Below are 22011 nucleotides of genomic sequence, written 5' to 3' on the forward strand. Positions count from 1 at the left end.
TGTCACCTTGTTCATAGTTCGAGATATGGCAATGAAATTATAAGAGCACAAATAAGCCATAACATTGTTCCTGGACAGGCTGTCTAGCAGTTTACCAGTACTAGTTGCTTTCACATCCGCAAGGAACTAATAACTTCTGTACATGCCAAAAGCGAACAGTTCGAATGATCGTAGAAAGGATTTCATGATTAATTACAATGAGAGTGATATTTAAACAAAACGTAAAAAAACATTTAAAAAGAAACACATAAAAATCAACAACATGTAGTAAAAAGAGCTAAAAAGCATCAGAAATGTTCAACCTTTTTTGACACAAGAAAAAGTATCATGTCAAGCTATCAAACCTGTAATGCTTACTAGTATTTGTAATGAATATCAAATGTTTAAGAAAATGTGTATCATGAAACATTTAACAAATTATATTTATTTGGTTTGTTTTGATATTGGTGTTACATTTTTACTGTATTATGAAACATTTAATATAATCACCTTTATTTGTAATGTTTTAATATTGGTTTTACATTCCATAATAATGCCCCTTAAGCTCGTGAGTAATAAACAACTAGTTAAGTTACAATTGTTTAAACATTTCTAGATACATATATTCCTTAAATCTTTTTTTTCTATCATACTTAATACGATTACTAAATTATAGCAGGGAATAGTTTTATCTCCGGCATGTAAGCAAATGCCACACATTCCATGAGCATTTCTAAGCTGTGTAACCCTTTACCTGCTTAAACTTTGGAATACTTCAACATTACGTTTGAAAATAACGGGATATCAAAATTCAAAAGCTGAGATACCAATACTATAATTTATATCCTGCATGGTCATACTGTACGGTATGGAGGCTGGTTTGGAACACTTTTGTGCGTCGTGTTGTAAAGCACCAAACGGCGGGTTGTCGCACTGTCGTCTTGTCGTCATGTCGGTAACGAAGCACACCAAACGGCGCGTTGTCGTGCGGCGTGTTGTCGGGTTATCACATTGTCGCTCGGCTCAAATCCAAAAATTGTATAGCGACAGGACGACAAGACGACAGTGTGACAATGCGCCGTTTGGCGCGTTATACGAAAAGGTGATGACGATATAGGTTGTGTTGTCGCTTTCGAGAACGCAACGCACAAAGTAGACCAAATCAGCCACCATAGTGCAGGCTGCTCCATACTGGTAAATAAACAACTGTATGCGATATTTTATTGTCAATCAGTACACCTCGGCAAATATTTAAAATAATGTTCCTTTTTCGAAGATTGATGGCTCGTTTGGCCGAAATGTTACGAAATTCTATTTTGTTACAAGTGTAATATCGATGAATAATCATCTATGTAGGTGGAGTTTACATTACAGTATCACTTTTTCAGCAAAGTTGACCATTCCCGATCATCATCGTCACTGCCGATCTGTGTATCATAATCTTGTCTAAATTTACACATCTTCTTACATGTATAGCCACACATTGAGACTACAGAAATCAAAATGGTGGCACATCCAGTTGTTGCGTATACATACCAGGAATATTGTAAAGTTAAATGTAGTTCCGTGTTATTTTTTAAAGTAATCAGGCAACAACACAAACTGAAAGTAACTGCAAAAATAAATATAATGGTGAAAATAATAAAGGTCGATACGGTCCAAGGGAAAGAGAGAGAGAGAGAGAGAGAGAGAGACGGCGGGGGGGTCTGTATGTAAGGAATTCCAGCAAGGTGCACTTTTCTATGAACACAAGCGTTCGGCACATTTGTTTTTTCAATAATGGTCAAATCGTCATAAGATTATCTCCCCTTGATTTACAAGAACAACATTACTATCCAGCACCTGTTTACTATATAAAATATATAGAATGGTGGTGCTTGATAGTTATGTTGTTCTTGTTGATCAGAGGGAATTATTTTATGATGATTTGACCATTATTGGCGAGACAATTGTTTCGAACGCTTGGCCGATGAAGTTTTGAGTCTTCAGGTGGAAGACCCCATTTTATAACTCACAGACAGAAAAAGACAAGCAGACAGACCAAAAACAATATGCCTTGTCGATCCATCGAACCGCAGGCATTTTATAGAAATAATAATTTACTTTACTACCAACGTGTTTGTATCTAAGTTATTGTTACGCAAATAGTTTTTGCAAAATAGCCCATGCTGTACAAAATAGTGACTGTGCTAAATAAAATGTTTGATTTCACGTACCTGGTAAAATACTAAGCACTGATAAAACACAGACATGACAGAAAGAGCATGTCTCAATGGTCAGGCTCCGATAACATGTCTGACAACTCACGCAGCAACCAGTTATAGTTAGCAAAAACATTGTCGAACATGAAAGTATTTCAAAGGCACACAGGCATGTACTTTTGTGATCTGAAAGGTCAGAACAAGAGATTGCGTTAACGAAAAAGTAGTATTTACTGAATATATTGGAATAAACTTAGTCAGCAACTACCAGCACTAAACGTTTAGTTTCTTAGTAAAGGTTAGACCGAAATACCGTATCCGCTCTGTGTACTCTTACTTTTGTGTTCGAGGTCCTTATCCGGAGACTGACGGGAAAGGACCGAGAAGTTGCGATTGCTGTTGAGGAACATAAGTTCGCTTCAAAGTAATAATTTCATTTCGGGAAAAGGATATCATGAAACGGTAGTCTACCGGAAGTTGACATTGACCCAGCATCTATGTCTATTTATCCTATGTTTTATGATTTAGATGTATTAAAAGGATAATCAGTGACAAATTAAATATTTTACAACCGTGAACGCGCTGAATGTCCCATTTCAGGAGATGTACTTTTGCGAAACTTGTTATCAGGATTGATGGTAATCGGCAAAATGTCAATTTGAATGGAAACCATAATGAGACAGGATATCAGTAATACTGTTTCCCGGCGTGGTTCGATAAAAACAATAATGCAGGTAACATGCTATCTATCTGTCTATCTTCCATTAATGTCAGTATTAAGAAATGGAACGCGTCTTGGCGTTCAATATCTGTTGCAAATAGGCGTTCAAGATGTTTTCTATGCTTGAACATTTACATTTAGAGTAATTAAAAAATCTCAATATGATTTCTTTGTTTTACGACTTAGATCTGTTGTTTTATCAGGTGTTCAAATGTAAACATAAGTGTTCGTGAACTGCAGATGTTGACAATGAAACCTCTGATCATGCCTCTGATCAAACTCAGCCTCCATTTTTTTGTTACTGTGCGGCTATGAAACCTGTTCATTACCAGTGTTTTTTTTTTTTTTTTTATTTGGATTTTTTTGTGTGTGAAACAGCCCATGCCATTGTGAATTTTTAAAGGCATTAAAGTTCAAACTGTGAAAAATATATTTTGATGTAAAGCAGTAACAACTTTATTCTTACATATAAACTAATTAATTACATGCAGACAATGGTAAAATGTCCCAAATGGGTAACACACTGTACTGTACAGGTTTCAAGAATAATTTTTTAAACCTTACATCATCAGATTATTATGCCCCTCCCTTAAAAATATTCATTGAATATGTGACCAACATATACTGACAAATATCACCATCTCAACTAATATAGATAATAATTAAAGTAATTTTTATTCATAAACTACATTTTAAGTGTTGAACACACATTTTGATAAGACATAGCTCCTGTTTGGTGACTTTAAAGCAGCATCGCAAAAATATGTGGCAAATGAAAACGTGTCTGTTTTCTGCTGAAACAGTCACAGTTCTAGTTGTTGATGATTTAAGTTATATCAAATCAAATACATGTATGTTTGTTCATCATAAGATTTTATCGGCAATTTCGTCAGGCATTGTAAAAAAATCAAATTTGTAATTTAAGGCAAAATTTACCGTGGTTGATTTTAATGACAAAATTTTACTGTTATTTATTTGACAATCTAACAAATTTCTTTTAAAATAAATTCAAAGTAATAGTGCAGTGCAGTTGCCCTCATACGGCGAATTCGTGGTTTCTGATCGCATATTTCTTTTGGCTATTTTTTTCAAAGTTTTGGCCGACTTTTAAGAGTTTCTTAACATCGTTTTCATTAATAAAAAAATTAAATTTGAAATCAAATTTATGGGAATTTGTGAATTTTTTTTCATTTTTTTTAATATTTCATCAACCCTAAAAATGGTAGGGTCGTGCATATTTTAAGGTGCCGAACAAATTTTTTTAGCCTTACAGATCACGTAAAATTAGTCTTTTTATATATTCATTAAAATAGTGTTAAACTAGTCTAAATTCACCTGAACGAAATTTCGAAATTGAAACGAATACTAACCAGAAACTTTTGCGATGGTTCGTCCATGAGAAACTGTTGCATTCAACACAAACAATGTGTATTGTGAATATTTCTTATTAAAGAGTGTACTTTTTTGGATTATGCCAAGGAAAATAACGAAAAATAACTTCAATACCATGTTTTAATATGTATAAACAAACATATACATCCTTTTAAGTAAAAACTGTACTACATGTACATGTAAAAATATTGAATTGCATTCAGTGTTTCGGTGGTTTATACAATAGTTTACTTCGGCATATATACATGTATATATATATATAACCAAATAAACAATAGATAAAACTCATAAAACTAACTTACCACGTATAATTATCTTTAATTGTATCGCTATTTTTATCCTCAAAATAAGATCGAAAGAAGGTCGGTTTTCCCAGTTACTATTTTTAAAATTATAGCCTCACGTGATATGACTCATTCAGCATGTGATTTATAATAAACATTACAAGTAGCTTTTCTAAACCAATTTACTTGTAAAATGTTATAATTTCATGGAGAAAATATAGACAAAACTCCGCATGTATTTTGACTATTTTGAACTATAAGCAAATGGATGATGATTGTCATTTATCAATTAATGCACAACTCATTTTACATTGTTTAGGGGTTACTTCGGTATAGTTCACAAGGAAATGTTCTCACCCCTCCTGCTTCAAACTTTTATGTTATTGCATAAATCATTCACCAGAAAATTGCAAGAATGAAGAAATTCAGCTGTACACAATGTAAATAATGTCCTTTTTATTTATTTTTTATTTATTTATTTATTTATTTATTTATTTATTTATTTATTTATTTATTTATTTATGATAGATGCTGTTAAACACTAAGTAAGTTAATATTTATAAAAAGTTAACATTTTAAAGGATTGTTATACATGTTATATATTATACATGTTACATGTTATACACTCTAACCTATACATGGTCGTTTCCTTTTGGGTCCTGAATTGTTAAAATCTCATTTAAAATAATTTTTTTTATTTAAATATAATTAGCTTTTTAAAAATTAAGACATGACAGTTAACAGATATCAGAAGAATTTCTTTAGGGCTTACATTCTTTTAATTCAATGCGCATGCGCAGTCTAGAGAAATTAGCTATAATGCTAATATTATCAGATATAGTTTATAGATTGCAGGAACTACGGAACACAAAATGGACATGCATTTATAGAAGACAATAACTGGTCAATGGCATGGATATAACGAAAAAGAAAAGTCTACTCAGAAAGTTAAAATATACTTGACCTTGTGACATAATATTAATAGTAGTGGTCAACGGATTTGAAAGGTAGATCGCAGCAGTAAACCATATTAAAATTTACTTTTAACAGTTGCGCCGAGAATATGTCCATGTTGCCGGCATATACAATCCTTCAATATTAAAAAATATTTCTATTGAATTAAAAAAAACACTTTCATAAATTAATGATTTAATATTAAATATATTGAATAAACTTTATGTTTGATTATTGTAATTTATAAAACATTCATCTTTATATAAAATTATCTCCGTTGCGCCGAGAGCCCGAATAAGTCCATTTCGTAGGCATTTGTAATCTGCCGAAACATTAAAATACAAAAATTAATGAAATTATCGACAAACTTTAAGTTGATATTTATAATTTATTTTAGTTCGATAATTGTTATTTAAGAAATAATATCCAAAACAGTGATTTTATCGCTCGATAGCATCACTGTTTGGAGTTCGGATGCGAGGAATTATATCACGAGGGCGTAGCCCGAGTGATATAATGATGCGCATCCGAACGACAAACAGTGATGTTATCAAGCGATAAAATCACCGATTTGGATATTCTTTCGATTCTAACACGACATCAACACATAAATGCTGCCGTACCTGATTTTTACCTAAAATGCGCCTTATTTGTTTCCGTACTTATTTTCAGCGCGTCACATTTTAGTGGGTACGTCACGTGTATAATGATAACGTCACATGTCTAAATATAGAACTGTAATTGCATAATAACACACACTTCCGGTTCTTCTATGTTCAATGAGGGAGAATGCGGGTCGTGTTTTTAATTATAAATGATACATTGTTCACTTTATAGAAAATTATCTGCGTTGCACCTAGTCCAATATATTAGACGTTACAGGCTTGTAATAGTTTATGTCGGTCAAGCCTGACGTCATATAGTTATTGCTCAAAAACGCATATAGCATCATAAAAAAATGTCTATTGTCTTGCCTTTTAAGCTTTATTCAAAAGTTTATCTTCTTTTCTTTCAACTTCATGCTCAATCATACACAAAAACTCCCAAACAACGTACTTACCAATTTAATATAAAATATAAACATCATTCTATTTTTGTCTATCAGCCATACTGGTTAAGTAAGGTGCTTTACATATTGATTCCAAATTTTTGAACGGAAAAATATATTCGAACACACTGACGGTGCATGGACAATTATTTCGTTAAAAAAATATTCCGTTACAATGTTCTGACTCAGTTACTAGTAAACGCTTGCATTTGAATTAGCCAATCAGATTTCGCGCACTGTATGGCCGCCATTTGTTTATCGGCTGTAAACGGAATTTAAATACATAAGAGGATTTAATCATGATTTTTCGGATGTGACAGTTTGATTATTTTGACAAAAGGTATTTATTTTTTAGGTTTGTTCATAAATAGGTCAAAACTAATGTAAATTACACGCTGTCTTAATTGTTTTTCGTTCCGCCCGATTTTCTGGCGGAACATGCTATGGGTTTTTGAGCAATTTCGATATGACGTTGCTTTGCCCAGAAGCAAAAATATCTCAAAGCGAAGTCATATTTATAGGACTTCGTTGCACCAAAATATGTCCATTTCGCGGCCATTTTGCCAGCATAGAATCCTTCAAAACAACCTTGCAAATATCTGTGATACATTTTAAAACACTTACCTTCTTACTCAGTTTAATCTGTTTTTTTTTTTGTTTTTTTGTTTTTTGTTTTTTTTTTTTCATGAATGATGTGCTTGTTTTGCAAAAAATGTATATGTTTCGTGCGCCCGTTGCGCCAAAAATTCTCAGTTGCGTATTTTAGTCCTGGTTCCCTATCTAAATTGGTTCCCGTCATTAGACTGGCTAAATGACACGTTATTCACTAGGTAAATAAGAAAAAAATAAAAGAATATGATATTCAAACATGGCACTATCACTTACGTTAAACGTTTTTTTTTAATTCCTTAAAGCTCAGTGACATATTGCACATCAGAAAAGCTATGCTTATTAGAGAATCTGAAAATAATACAGGACAGTACATTACAAATATATGGAAGAGCATTAGTTAATAAAAAACATACACCTGTCACTAATGCTCCTCCGTACAAATACGTAGTTTTGAGTATGTTATACATATATTAATACATTATGAAAAGAAACGAACACAATATATTTCTTATACATTTTGGAATTGGGTATAAAAAAACAAATATCACATACTTATGTTGATTCATCTTTTAATGTGTTGGAAGAAGAATGGCTTAGATTCGTTAAGTAATGTAATGTGTAAGGATATATAGATGTAATAATAATTATTATTAAGTTTTGCTGCTGCAATGCTTGGAGTTTTTGTGCCCCCACTATAGGGGGGGGGGCATTCAGATTTACCCTTGTCCGTCCGTCTGTTTGTCCCTTTTTGTGTCGCACTCGTGAAACCTTTCAGGAATAATGATCAGCATGTGAAGTTGTGCACCTGGGTATTTTTGTGTGGATATTTTTAGTATTTTTAGAGTTATTGCCCTTGACTATGTAAAAATTTGCAATTTTCAACTTGTGTCGCACGTAACTAAAAAGTATTTGACCTTGAGTCATGAAACCTTACATTAATGTTGCTCAGCATGTGCAGTTGTGCACCTGGGTATTTTCGTGTGGATATATTAAGTATTTTTAAGAGTTATTGCCCTTTACTTAGTAAAATAATTCCAATTTTCAACTCATGTCGCACGTAACTAAAAAGTATTTGACCTTGAGTCATGAAACCTTACAAGAATGTTGATCAGCATGTGAAGTTTTGCACCTGGGTATTATTGTGTGGATATATTTAGTATTTTTAGAGTTATTGCTTTTGACTTAGTAAAAAATTCCAATTTTCAACTTGTGTCGCATGTTACTAAAAAGTATTTGACCTAGAGTCATGAAACCTTACAAGAATGTTGCTCAGCATGTGTAGTTGTGCACCTGGGTAGTTTCATGTGGATATTTTTAGTACTTTTAGAGTTATTGCCCTTGACTTAGTAAAAATTTCCAATTTTCAACTTGTGTCGCACGTAACTAAAAAGTATTTGACCTAGTCATGAAACCTTATAAGAATGTTGCTCAGCATGTGTAGTTGTGCACCTGGGTATTTTCGTGTCGATGTTTTTAGTATTTTTAGAGTTATTGCCCTTGACTTAGTAAAAATTTACAATATTAAACTTGTGTTACACGTAACTCAAAAAGTTTATTACCTGTAGGCCTGAAAAAGTACAAGAATGTTAGTCAGCATGTGTACTTATGCACCTTGGGACTGTCTTATGGATTTATTCAGTATTTGTAGTATTTGCCCTTTACTTAATAAAAGATTTTTAGTTTTCAACTTGGGCACATATAGCCAAAAAAAAATATGACCTAGAGACATAAGATTGAGAAATCGGTGGAGTGTGGGGGCACCCGTGTCCTATGGACACATTTCTAGTTGGTCTTAGATAGCCTGGAGTAAATCTCTAGGATAAACAGTAATATCAGGCCGCTACGATGTAAAGCGACACGTGGCGGAGTATTGTACACGTTTAAAGACAGTTGAATTACCAACAATATTCCGGTTTTCAGATCCGTAAAAAAGATTTTGAAAAGTCATTGGGCTGATATTGTCAAAGATAGGACAGTACAGAACATAATGGCTGATTGTCTCTATTCGCCGCATATACAGTTTGGTGAATTACTAATGGACTTTCTAAAAATAGACCACGATTTAGTGAGCTACATCCTTAACGCAATCGAGTGTGCAATATGTGGTTGAAATATGTGGGCCTGTCTGTTTCTAGAAAAATAGCGTAATGAATTACGTATATTTGCATTTAGTTTACTTTTAAAGATTCTTAGGGTAGAGCTAGATAAAGTATCTTCAGCCAGAGTGTTCCAATCTCTTATTACGAATGGTACAAATGAGTCATTACATAGTTGAGTTCAAGCTTGTTTGTTAGGAATGTCATTAGTGTTTCGGAGTTGATATCTTGTTTGTGAATGTTATGGGATGATATACGAAAGCTATATTCCATTTGAGATTGTTTTTCATTTTATAGAATGTTATTAATTTCTTTTTTTCTTACGTTCTGACAAAGTTTCCCATTTCAAATCATTGTATAATTTTGTTTTTCTGTGCTGCATAGTTTAGTTTCTCCAGTGACTATTTTTGCAGCTTCTGTATACAAAGTTTTTCTGATAGTGTACAATTGTCCCATACGGTATTACTCTATTCCAATAAATAGTTGATTGGTTGTTGATGTGATTGGTAAAGAGAGAGAACATTATTTTAAATTATAAAGTTGTACATAGACATATTTATGAATACAGCGTTCCATTAGTTTACCAATACAGCTAAGAGGAGAGATAGGTAGGTAGTTACCAGGATTAGAAGGGTCAGACGTTTTGAAGATAGGGGTGACGTGAGCTTTTTCCCATTCACCCGGAAAGTAAGAAATATACAAGAGTTGATTGAAGACAATAGAGAGTTGGTTAGCAAGTTCACTTGATGCCTCTTTTAAAAGTCGGGAACTGACAAAATCTGGTCCAGATGCTTAAGTGGGATTAACATTTACAATTGAGTCTAACATGTCTTGTGGTGATATAGTGATATTATTACGAATACAGATGGTGTAGTATTGAGAGATGGTGGTTCTTTGTTACTGTCTTGTAAAGAAGTTTGTTGACTGAAGAACTAGTTTATAAGATTGGCCTTGTCTTGTTCTGTATCCGCTGCGGGATCGTTTCGTAAGATATTTCTAAATCGAGCAATGTCACCTTGTTCATAGTTCGAGATATGGCAATGAAATTATAAGAGCACAAATAAGCCATAACATTGTTCCTGGACAGGCTGTCTAGCAGTTTACCAGTACTAGTTGCTTTCACATCCGCAAGGAACTAATAACTTCTGTACATGCCAAAAGCGAACAGTTCTAATGATCGTAGAAAGGATTTCATGATTAATTACAATGAGAGTGATATTTAAACAAAACGTAAAAAAAAAACATTTAAAAAGAAACACATAAAAATCAACAACATGTAGTAAAAAAGAGCTAAAAAGCATCAGAAATGTTCAACCTTTTTTGACACAAGAAAAAGTATCATGTCAAGCTATCAAACCTGTAATGCTTACTAGTATTTCTAATGAATATCAAATGTTTAAGAAAATGTGTATCATGAAACATTTATCAAATTATCTTTATTTGGATTGTTTTGATATTGGTGTTACATTTTTACTGTATCATGAAACATTTAATATAATCACCTTTATTTGTAATGTTTTAATATTGGTTGTACATTCCATAATAAAGCTCGTGAGTAATAAACAACTAGTTAAGTTACAATTGTTTAAACATTTCTAGATACATATATTCCTTATCTCTTTTTTTCTATTATACTTAATACGATTACTAAATTATAGCAGGGAATAGTTTTATCACCGCCATGTAAGCAAATGCCACACATTCCATGAGCATTTCTAAGCTGTGTAACCCTTTACCTGTTTAAACTTTGGAACACTTCAACATTACGTTTGAAAATAACGGGATATTAAAATCAGACTGTACGGTATAGTGGCTGATTTGGAACACTTTTTTTCGTTATGTTGTAAAGCACCAAACGCACTGACGTCTTGTCGTCATGTCGCTAACGGAGCACACCAAACGGTGCGTTGTCGTGCGGCGTGTTGTCGCGTTGTCACACTGTCGCTCGGCTCAAATCCAAAAATTGTCTATTTGTAAATGTATACATGTGAGCCAAGCGACAGAGCGACATCGCGACAACGCGCCGCACATCAACGCGTCACAACGCGTCGTTTTGCGTGCTTCGCTAACGACAGGACGACAAGACGACTGTGCGACAACGCGCCGTTTAGCGCGATTTGCTAGCGACAAGACGAAGACGATATAGGTTGTGTTGTCGCTATCATCAACGCAACGCACAAAGTAGACCAAATCAGCCACCATAGTGCAGGCTGCTCATAAACAACTGTATTACGATATTTTATTGTCAATCGGTTCACCTCGGCAATTATTTAAAATAATGTTCCTTTTCCGAAGATTGACCGAAATGTTACGAAATTTTATTTTTGCTACAAGTGTAATATCGATGAATCTTAGTAGGTGGAGTTTAGATTACAGTATCACTTTTTCAACAAAGTTGACCATTCCCGCTCATCATCGTCACTGCCGATCTGTGTATCATAATCTTGTCTAAATCTACACATCTTCTTACATGTATAGCCACACATTGAGACTACAGAAATCAAAATGGTGGCACATCCGGTTGTTGCGTATACATACCAGGAATATTGTAAAGTTAAACGTAGTTCCGTGTTATTTTTTAAAGTAATCAGGCAACAACACAAACTGAAAGTACCTGCAAAAATAAATATAATGGTGAAAATAATAAAAGTCGATACGGTCGAAGGGAAAGAGAGAGAGACGGGGAGGGGGGGGTCTGTATGTAAGGAATTCCAACAAGATGCATTTTTCTATGAACACAAGTGTTCGGCACATTAGTCTTTTCAATAATGGTCAAATCGTCAAAAGATAATCTCCCCTTGATTTACAAGAACAACATTACTACCCAGCACCTATTTACTATATAAAATATATAGAATGGTGGTGCTGAATAGTTATGTTGTTCTTGTTGATCAGGGGGAATTATTTTATGATGATTTGACCATTATTGGCGAGACAAATGTGCCGAACGCTTGGCCGATGAAGTATTGTGGCTTCAGGTGGAAGACGCCATTTTATAACTCACAGACAGAAAAAGACAAGCAGACAGACCAAAACCAATATGCCTTGTCGATCAATCGAACCGCAGGCATTTTATAAAAATAATAATTTACTTTACTACCAACGTGTTTGTATCTAAGTTATTGTTACGCAAATAGTTTTTGCAAAATAGCCCATGCTGTACAAAATAGTGACTGTGCTAAATAAAATGTTTGATTTCACATACCTGGTAAAAGACTAAGCACTGATAAAACACAGACATGACAGAAAGAGCATGTCTCAATGGTCAGGCTCCGATAACATGTCTGACAACTCACGCAGCAACCAGTTATAGTTAGCAAAAACATTGTCGAACATGACAGCATTTCAAAGGCACACAGGCATGTACTTTTATAATCTGAAAGGTCAGAACAAGAGATTACGTTTAAAAAAAAGTAATGTGAATAATTGTTACTCGATATATTGGAATAAACTAAGTCAGCAACTCCCAGCACTAAATTCCTAGTTGTTAACGTGTAGGTTAGACCGAAATACCGTATCCTAGAAAGGGCCGAGAAGTTGCGATTGCTGTTGAGGAACATAAGTTCGCTTAAAATCAAATTTTGATAGTGATAATTTCATTTCGGGAAAAGGATATCATGAAACGGGAGTCTACCGGAAGTTGATATTGACCCAGCATCTATGTCTATTTATTCTATATTTTTAAATTAAATTGTGTTAAAAGGATAAATAATAATTTTGCATGTTATATATCATTAACCGTTCCAGTCACAAATTACGTATTTTACAACCGTGAACACTCTGAATGTCCAATTTCGGGAGATGTACTCTTGCGAAACTTGTTAACAGGATTGATGGTAATCGACAATGTTTTCCGAATTTCAATTTGAATGGAAACCATAATGAGACAGGATATCACAAATACTGTTTCCCGGCGTGGTTCGATAAAAACAATAATGCAGGTAACATGCTATCTATCTGTCTATCTTCCATTAATGTCAAACCCCTCGCGGGTACGTAGACATGTCTGCGCGTCAAAAACTTAAGAAAGCTCAAAAGAGTTGTTTGGATAAATGAAGAATATTAAAAAAAAAACAGGGGCCTGGAAAACTAAGGTGAGACATGTTCGATGCAAGCTGTGGCTGCACTGAACTACTCTGGGGTAGGGAGTAGGGCAACTGCAGGGGTTAGTATACCGTCCTAAAAATAAGGAGAATTTAAAAATAGTTTGAAGTTGATGTGAATAACCTATAACACAGAGGGATAGTAACCAGACCATGGTGAATCTACATCTATACGTCCGTGGGGTTTAGTATGTCCGAAGATCAAGGGGAAGCAATCGACCTATGGTTGAACAGCATTATAGTCTGGTCCAATTTTGGCTGTGAACTGCTCTTCTTTGAACATTTTCAATTTGATCTATTGTATTTTGGTGTGGGAAGCCCATACTTCGGAACCATATTCAAGCTGGGGTCTGACTAACGTCTAATAAGCAATGCACTTAATGGACTGGGATTTAACCTTTATATTCTGCTTGGGAATCCTAATGTTTGGTATGTTTTATTGGATGTCTTTTTATGTGGACATCCCATGTAATGTTTTCTGATATATCCAACCGATTCTATATGGACTCCGTGGAGATAGTAATGTGTTGGAAAAGGATCTTTCCTTTTTGTGACGTGGATAGCTTGACACTTGGTAGGGTTAAATTCCATATCCTACACCAACTCCCACTTTTTTAATTTAGGTCATTTTAGAGGGTGACTGATTTGCATCTGATTTGCAGATGTGAGAGCAATGTATATTGCAGTATAGTTTGCAAACAAGTGGACCTGGGGATTTATGTTTTGCGGGAGATCATTTATATAGGCAAGAAACAAGAGGGGACCTAGAACTGAGCTTTGATGGAAACCTGAGGATAGGTGCGTGGGGTTTGAGCTGCTGCCATTTAAGCACAAACACTGCAACCTGTTATCTAGAAAACTTTTGGCCCATCTTAAGGTTTGGCCTCTGATTCCAAAGTCGTGCATTTTCAGCAGTACTTCCTCGTGATTGACTTTATCAAAAGTCTTACTAAAATCTAAAAGAATCAGATCTACTTGTTTTTTTCTTATACTGAGGTGACCAGTCACTTACCAACATAACAAGTTGTGTAACACATGACCTTTTTCCCTGAAACCATGTTGGAGTTGGTAAATGATGTTAAGCTTGGTAAAGTGCTTAACAATGGAAGATTACCTTACTCAAAACACATGTTTAGTAAATTGGCGTATAATTGGCAGGGACTCGGCAGCCTTTCTTGAATATTCCTCCTGGTACTGATTCCTGGCGTGCTCCAAATATAATATAATAGGACATGGAATCAAATTAACCTCCGATGAAGAGCAGGCAAATTTATTACCCATAATTTTTCTGTACTTCTGGCAAAATTTTTCAAATTATCACTTCTGAAGATACCTGCGTTGCCATGATGCTAGCTATGCGAGCCAGGCCTGCTCTTCGAGCTCGCTATTACACGTTTCATATGTTGAGTGGTCATGGGAAAATAGACATAATATTAAAAAAATAATGGAAACTTTATAGGACGCCCAAAACTGGCTAAACTGAAAAAATAGTAAGCTCGATTTGAATCTGTTAGAGGTATCAGATGTATCGAAACCTGCATAGTTCAGTTACCGAAATGCTGATTGAAAAAACAAGCAATATATGCAAAGGCACGCTACCTTAGCAGCTAATATTATACACTAACATAACGAAAGAAAGTAAACGGTAATGGAACATTCAGAGTAATCCAAAGGCTGATTAAACAATGTTGAAGTAGAAAAAGTGGAACCACCCGAACGACCAAAATTGTTTGAACCAACAATAATGTCGTGTCGAGTTAATTTAGACTATTGGAAATATTGGAAACCCCTCTAATAAAAATAGAACTATATAATATACAGCCCTCAAAAATTAACAACAAAACAAACAACAACTTGGCTAAACCAACGGGATCAGCTAAACAGAATGATCGAGTTTAAAGCCCGTTTAATATTGTCACCATTATCAAAAATTGATCATAATGAAACACTAAATTATTAATCTATAAATTGTATACCATATAGCCAGCAGCCAAATCCATGAACTGTGCAATTATATACCGTATGACTGTCACATTTTATTTCGAATGCCCATTGATCAATTACTATAGCGGACAATTGGAAGACAAAGGCAATCGGTATAAGAACAGCTGTACCGGAAGCGGCAACTATTTTACCACAATTATTACCGGAGCATTTACATGCAACCTGGATGCTTTCCTTGACATCAACAATAAGCGATTTTATAACATAAGAATTCATCCTCCATCTGAAAAAATAAGAATTAAAAAGAACAGGCCATCCTGTGAACAATATTCCGCGTTCATGTTAAATCAACATTATTTCACAGACACATACATTTTATTTGGATTTTAAAGGCTTTTTGAGCTCCAACACCCAAGTGTCTGTGGCAAAGATTACAGACAGACAGACAGACAGACAGACAGACAGCTAGATAGACTAACAGTGTATATGTCCCTGACCTCTCAATTACCTTTAAAAGAGAAAAGAGATAAAACTCTGATAAAGAAAACCATGCCCGCGTACGTATATTTATGAAATAATTCATATTCAGAATAAAATACAAGTAGCGCAAATGTTGTAAATGTACTTACATCAAAACTCCAACAGTTATTAAATTATTCTTTTGTACTGCATTGTAAATTTGATCCGGTAAATGACACATAAATATGCATGAATACGGAATAACCTACAATTGTACACGTGATATTTATAAGGAACATGACTAATAATCGATAAATGCACGTGAAGCTTTAACATGCGGTTTCGTTTTCTTCTAATAAACGGAAATCACAAACATTTCAACTGTAAATTCAAGTTAAAATAAACGTTTTTGCCTTAGTGTGTAACATGTACGGCCATTTTTTTCAAGTAGGACGTTCGTATTCCGACAAAATACGAATCAAGTACTTAAGGTATTGTATTATGTAAATATAGGCGTTAAATAAAACATTGTTTATATTATAATATGGACAATAGACACATTAATGAATTAAATATAATTGTAACTTAAGCAAACAAAAGTGGATATATTTACTTAAATACTTCACGTAACTTTAACTGAATCATTGTGTTAATTTTAATTTTATCATCATAAGTATTCCTTATCTTATTGCTGTTGTTGTTGAAATTTGTTGTTACTATAATAAAATTGTTGTTGTTGTTGTTGTTAATGGTGGTGTTCTTTATTTGTTGTTACCTCAAAAAAAGTTACTTATTGACCAATAACCAGAATAAGCGATCGTTTATGTTGTTTTTCGGCACTTAGTACAGTTATACGAGTTTTATTGACTTTGTTTTTGGGGGTTTTGGGATTTTTTGTATGGAATTTTTAATACTACTTTGTTTACATCTTGTTATGTTTATAACAATTAATTTCACGTTCAGTATTACTGTCTTCAGTAGGTAAGCATCTTACTTGCTCTAAAATCATTATTTACACTTTACAAGATACTCATGTCTGCCGTCTATAAGGAAGGAAAAAAACTATAATATGTATTTGAGGCATGATGTCCGATATTTTCAAGTGTTTACTTTCGTTTGTGTTTTTTTCCTGTTGTTGTTGTTGTTGTTGTTGTTGTTATTATTATTTAATGGTAGAGGGGTTACATATAAAAAACAACAAAAAGAAACGATTCCGACTACATTTGTATTTATTTACTTAAATTCAAAATAAAGGAGTGAAAAATGTATAAAACAAAACAATCAACAATTATATGAAACAAACACAACAAAATAATAATAATGCAATTATGTCAACGAGTAGATGTATATGAAATAATGTGATTTTTTTATTTTGAAATATAATTTTTATCTTTACACTGAATTCAAAATTTACCTTTCAAAACAAGTGTGTCTGCAACCAGTATAATAGAAAAAAAACTTGCCTCACAAAAACGTTATGTTGCTATTTGGAGTTTGAAGCATAATAACTCTGCATTTAACTTTGTTAAGGAAGAGATGATTATTGTGTCACGACCTAGTTAAACAAGGATGAAAATAAAAAAATCAAGCTAAAATTAAGCTTCAAGCGAGAGTGAAGACACCAAAATTTAGCTTCAAGCGAAAGTGAAGTTACCATAATTAAGCTTCAAGCAAAAGTGAAACATCAAAAGTTAGCTTCAAGCGAGAATGTACACCAAATTTAAGCTTCAAGCAAGAGTGAAGACACCAAAATTTAGCTTCAAGCGAGAGGGACAACGAGAGGGGAAACCAAAATTAAGATTCAAGCGAGAGAGAAAACACCAACATGTAAGCTTCAAGCGAGAGTGAAAACATCAAAATTAAGCTTCAAGCGAAAGTGAATATACCATAATTAAGCTTCAAGCAAAAGTGAAGACACCAAAATAAAGCCTCAAGCAAGAGTGAAGACACCAAAATTTAGCTTCAAGCGAGAGGGACAACACCAAAATTAAGCTTCAAGCGAGAGGGGAAATACCAACATGTAAGCTTCAATCGAGAGTGAAGACATCAAAATTAAGATTCAAGCGAGAGAGAAAACACCAACATGTAAGCTTCAAGCGAGAGTGAAAACATCAAAATTAAGCTTCAAGCGAAAGTGAATATACCATAATTAAGCTTCAAGCAAAAGTGAAGACACCAAAATAAAGCCTCAAGCAAGAGTGAAATCACCAAAATTAAGCTTCAAGTAAGAGTGACGACACAAACATTTAGCGACGACACAAAAATTAAGCTTCAAGCGAGAGTGACGATACCAAAATTAAGCTTCAATCGAGAGTGACGATACCAAAATTAAGCTTCAAGCGAGAGTGACGATACCAAATTTAGCTTCAAGCGAGAGGGAAGACATCACTATTTAATATTGAGTTTAAAGCGACAGTTATCACGCCAAATGTAAAGACTCAAGCTCCAGTTATCACGCCAAATTTTTAGCTTCAAGCGAGGCTGAATACACCAAATGTTGAGCTCCTCTGTTGTTCGTTATTAAAGTTAGTATAATCATGAAACTTTATTTCACCTTCCTCGTAATCATGTTCGTCGTTGCTTATTTTTTTCAGGTCTTCATAATCCTCTAATGCCTTCTTGATGCCTTCTGAAATGAGATGATTTATCTTGGTAAAGTTTATTTGGTCGTAGCCATATATACAACACTACATAACAATAAAACTTTGTCAGTATGTTAACGTGGTCTCATACAAGGTATGCAATAACATCATGTGGTATATGCAGTTTACTGTAAGCGTTGTCAAATTATAATTATTAATGTTAGTGAAACAGGAAAGACGTTATACCAAAGAAATCTTCTGAACTTATTAAAATACGATCAAGTACAATGATCCGGTAGCGGTGAATTTATATCAATCTGACACACAGTCCTGTGATTTTTCGATAACGGGGCTCAAAAAAGAACACGGACCTGATCAATACCGAAATACAATCGAAAAGCTGTGGGAAAATAAGTTAAGAACATATTGACCTTCTGGAATAACGCGACAGATGGCACATAACGTCACGGCAAGCGGGCTCAATGACGTTACGTTACTTCCTTTGTTTTTTCTGATTTATTTTCTATGTGTAATAAATGCCACTGAAGAAGGACGAAAGGCCAAAAGCTAAGCAAATTCAAATTAGCGTTTATTTATTTACGGCAAATTAGAGATTTTACCTAATATATTTTGCATATACATGTACATTTAGTCATGGTCATTCAATGTTTTTGACGCCTTGACGAAAATTTGAAAGTTTAAAAGTCTTAAACTAATGCTAATATAAATAATGAAAGTAAAACATAGAGTTGTTTCTTATTATGAAATTGAACATCTTCGTACCTACAATTTTTTTTACATAAGATTTTACAAATTGAAGAAAATTGATGACAGTCTGAATTTTCATTAATAAAACGTATTCATAGTATACAAATTATGTTTTTTTTTATATTTGTAAAAATGGTCGATACACAGGAGATATGCCAGGATGATTGAAATATTAAGTAGACTAGCTTTTTAATTAGGATATTGCGAGCCATTTATGAATAAACCTATCTTCATAAGCACTACAAACACTATTGGACATACACGTTATTCCATTATAAAGAGACCATTATTTTATGACATAACAACCATTATCTGATGCAAATTTGTGAATTACAATTCAAAAATCTTAGTTTAACTTACTCGACTTTTCGTTTGGTACATCGCTATTATTATCTGAACTATCATTGTTGTCTTTAGTGGGTTTCTCCACTTCAGAAATTGAATTTTCGTGTGTAACGTCATTATTATCTTGTGTAACGTCATCATTTTCGTGTGAAGCATCATGATCTTCGTGTGCAACGTCATCATTTGTATGTATATCATCATCATTTTTACTCTCTATTTTGGTTTTAAAACTAATGGGTTTTTCATACCCAGGTGTTTCAGGGACGGTGATATCTTGTTCGCCTTCTGTTTCGCGCTTTGCTCTTTCCACTGCATAAATATGCTCGTCTTCTTTGCCTTTTTGCAGTTTTTCATAGTCATCTAAAGGCTGTATGCCTTTTTCTGAAAATAATATGAAAGTATGTAATTGTGGTGTGTTATTGTTTGATGCTTAATAATAATTGATATGTCAAATGAATAAAGGTGTGTTAGGATTTTCTCAATGCTTATGTCGTATGAAAATGTACAAGATAAACAGACTGACATTATTTGATATATTGTTTTAATTGTTTTAATGTACTGAAAATGATTTTAAAGTAATCGGAACCGTTCGATTACGGTTTTAAGTAAATTTAATGAAAATATATCCTTAGCGTTTTGTTTTTTTTATCTCATCCCTTTATAAAGTATACTATACATAAGAAGCAATATTTAATTTCAGAGCCATTATTTAAAAAATGTAACAATGCGTTTGGTTAATTCACCTTAACTGTCATTATACGCTGTTTTTGGGACAAACCTAGATCTAGTACAAAACACAAAATATGAAAGTTACTTTGCTTCTTTTTCCATTTCCTCTTGGCTCTTCTCTTATTGTCTTCAGTAGCATTATTCGTTGTTTTCTTCTTTTCCCGTTTCACTTTGTCATCATCGATATTCTCGTCCAAGTCATACGCTGGGTTATCTTTACCTGACATAATTTCAGGTGAAGGTTCTTCAAGTTTTGCATCAGCTTTTGTTTCCATACCTGAATTAGAAGTGACGTCAGCAGTCTTTCCGTTTTCATTTATCTCACTTTTCTCAACAGCAAAACTGTAGTTGCTACCATCGTCGTCGCTTCCATCTTCATGATCTTTTAAAAAAATAAGTCAATATTTCAATACATTTTACCAAAATAATCTAAACACTGGCATATCAACCCTATATTTTGATTTACATTTGAACATTATACACAATTTAAAGTAACTTTGTTATTAGCTCAGTTGAGAAATTCATTTTAAATGATATCAGCTTGTTTATGGAGTACCAAGTCCAAGAACTAAATCACTGACGGGAAACTTAAATATTAAACTTTCCTTTATCTTTTTGCAATAAATATATCACTTGTTATAAGAAATGCACAAATAATATGCATAATGCATAACATGATATACAGAGAGAACGTATGCTGTCAAACTGCATAGAAGATAACAAAATGCAATACTTTAATGAGGAACGTTTATGCAATATTCTTCAAATGCAAGATAACTAAGATGTACCATATATTATAATCAATATCTATTACATTACATAAAACTGCATGTAGATATTTAGAAATATTGCATAATATCTAAAATGTCTGTATCATTCTCAAAATGCCTGCATTATTCTCAAAATGCCTGCATCATTTTGAAAATGCCTGCATCGTTCTCAAAATCTCAAAATGCCTGCATCATTTTCAAAATGTCTGCATCATTCTCAAAATGCCTGCATCATTCTCAAAATGCCTGCATCATTCTCAAAATGTCTGCATCATTGTCAAAAAGCCTGCATCCTTCTCAAAAATGCCTGCATCATTCTCAAAATGCCTGCATCATTCTCAAAATGTCTGTATCATACTCAGAATACCTGCATCATTCTCAAAATACCTGCATCATTCTCAAAATGCATGCATCATTCTCAAAATGCCTGCATCATTCTCAAAATGCCTGCATCATTCTCAAAATGTCTGCATCATTGTCAAAAAGCCTGCATCCTTCTCAAAAAATGCCTGCATCATTCTCAAAATGCCTGCATCATTCTCAAAATGTCTGTATCATACTCAGAATACCTGCATCATTCTCAAAATGCCTGCATCATTCTCAAAATGCCTGCATCATTCTCAAAATGCCTCCATCATTCTCAAAATGTCTGCATCATTCTCAAAATGCCTGCATCATTCTCAAAATGCCTGCATCATTCTCAAAATGCCTGAATCATTCTCATAATGTCTACATTATTCTCAAAATATCTCCATCATTCTAAACATGCCTGCATCATTCACAAAATGCCTGCATTATTCTCAAAATGCCTGCATCATTCTCAAAATGCCTGCATTATTCTTAAAATGTTTGCAACATTCTCAAAATGCCTGCATCATTGTCAAAATGTCTGTATCATTCTCAAAATGTCTGAATCTATCTCAAATTGTCTGTATCATTCTCAAAATGCCTGTATCATTCTCAAAATGCCTGCATCATTCTCAAAATGCCTGCATCATTCTCAAAATGTCTGCATCATTCTCAA

The 22011-nt window shown here is 33.7% G+C and overlaps 2 protein-coding genes across 3 annotated transcripts; both read right to left on the reverse strand.

Annotated features, from left to right (window-relative positions):
* Positions 1-1293: 1293 nt before the first annotated feature.
* LOC132727441 (uncharacterized) lies at positions 1294-16230 on the reverse strand. 2 transcript variants are annotated; one of them, XM_060712962.1, is made up of 4 exons: positions 15964-16230; positions 15367-15617; positions 2196-2366; positions 1294-1591 (listed from the first exon to the last, which is right to left on the reverse strand). In XM_060712962.1, exons 1-4 carry the CDS (start codon positions 16032-16034, stop codon positions 1356-1358), a joined length of 729 nt encoding a protein of 242 aa, XP_060568945.1. In that variant the 5' UTR covers positions 16035-16230; the 3' UTR covers positions 1294-1355. The 2 variants fall into 2 exon arrangements, with proteins under 2 accessions (XP_060568945.1, XP_060568944.1); XM_060712961.1 differs by lacking the exons at positions 1294-1591; positions 2196-2366 and adding exons at positions 10611-11901; positions 12493-12663.
* A 2034-nt stretch (positions 16231-18264) lies between these two features.
* LOC132727444 (uncharacterized protein PF3D7_0210200-like) lies at positions 18265-20626 on the reverse strand. The gene is made up of 3 exons (XM_060712964.1): positions 20303-20626; positions 19504-19869; positions 18265-18422 (listed from the first exon to the last, which is right to left on the reverse strand). The coding sequence occupies exons 1-3, from the start codon at positions 20490-20492 to the stop codon at positions 18265-18267; spliced, it is 714 nt and encodes a 237-aa protein (XP_060568947.1). The 5' UTR covers positions 20493-20626.
* Positions 20627-22011: the final 1385 nt, after the last annotated feature.

Source organism: Ruditapes philippinarum, unplaced genomic scaffold, assembly GCF_026571515.1.
Source record: "Ruditapes philippinarum isolate M1 unplaced genomic scaffold, ASM2657151v2 ctg3103_1_1_1_1, whole genome shotgun sequence".
Taxonomy (NCBI): domain Eukaryota; kingdom Metazoa; phylum Mollusca; class Bivalvia; order Venerida; family Veneridae; genus Ruditapes; species Ruditapes philippinarum.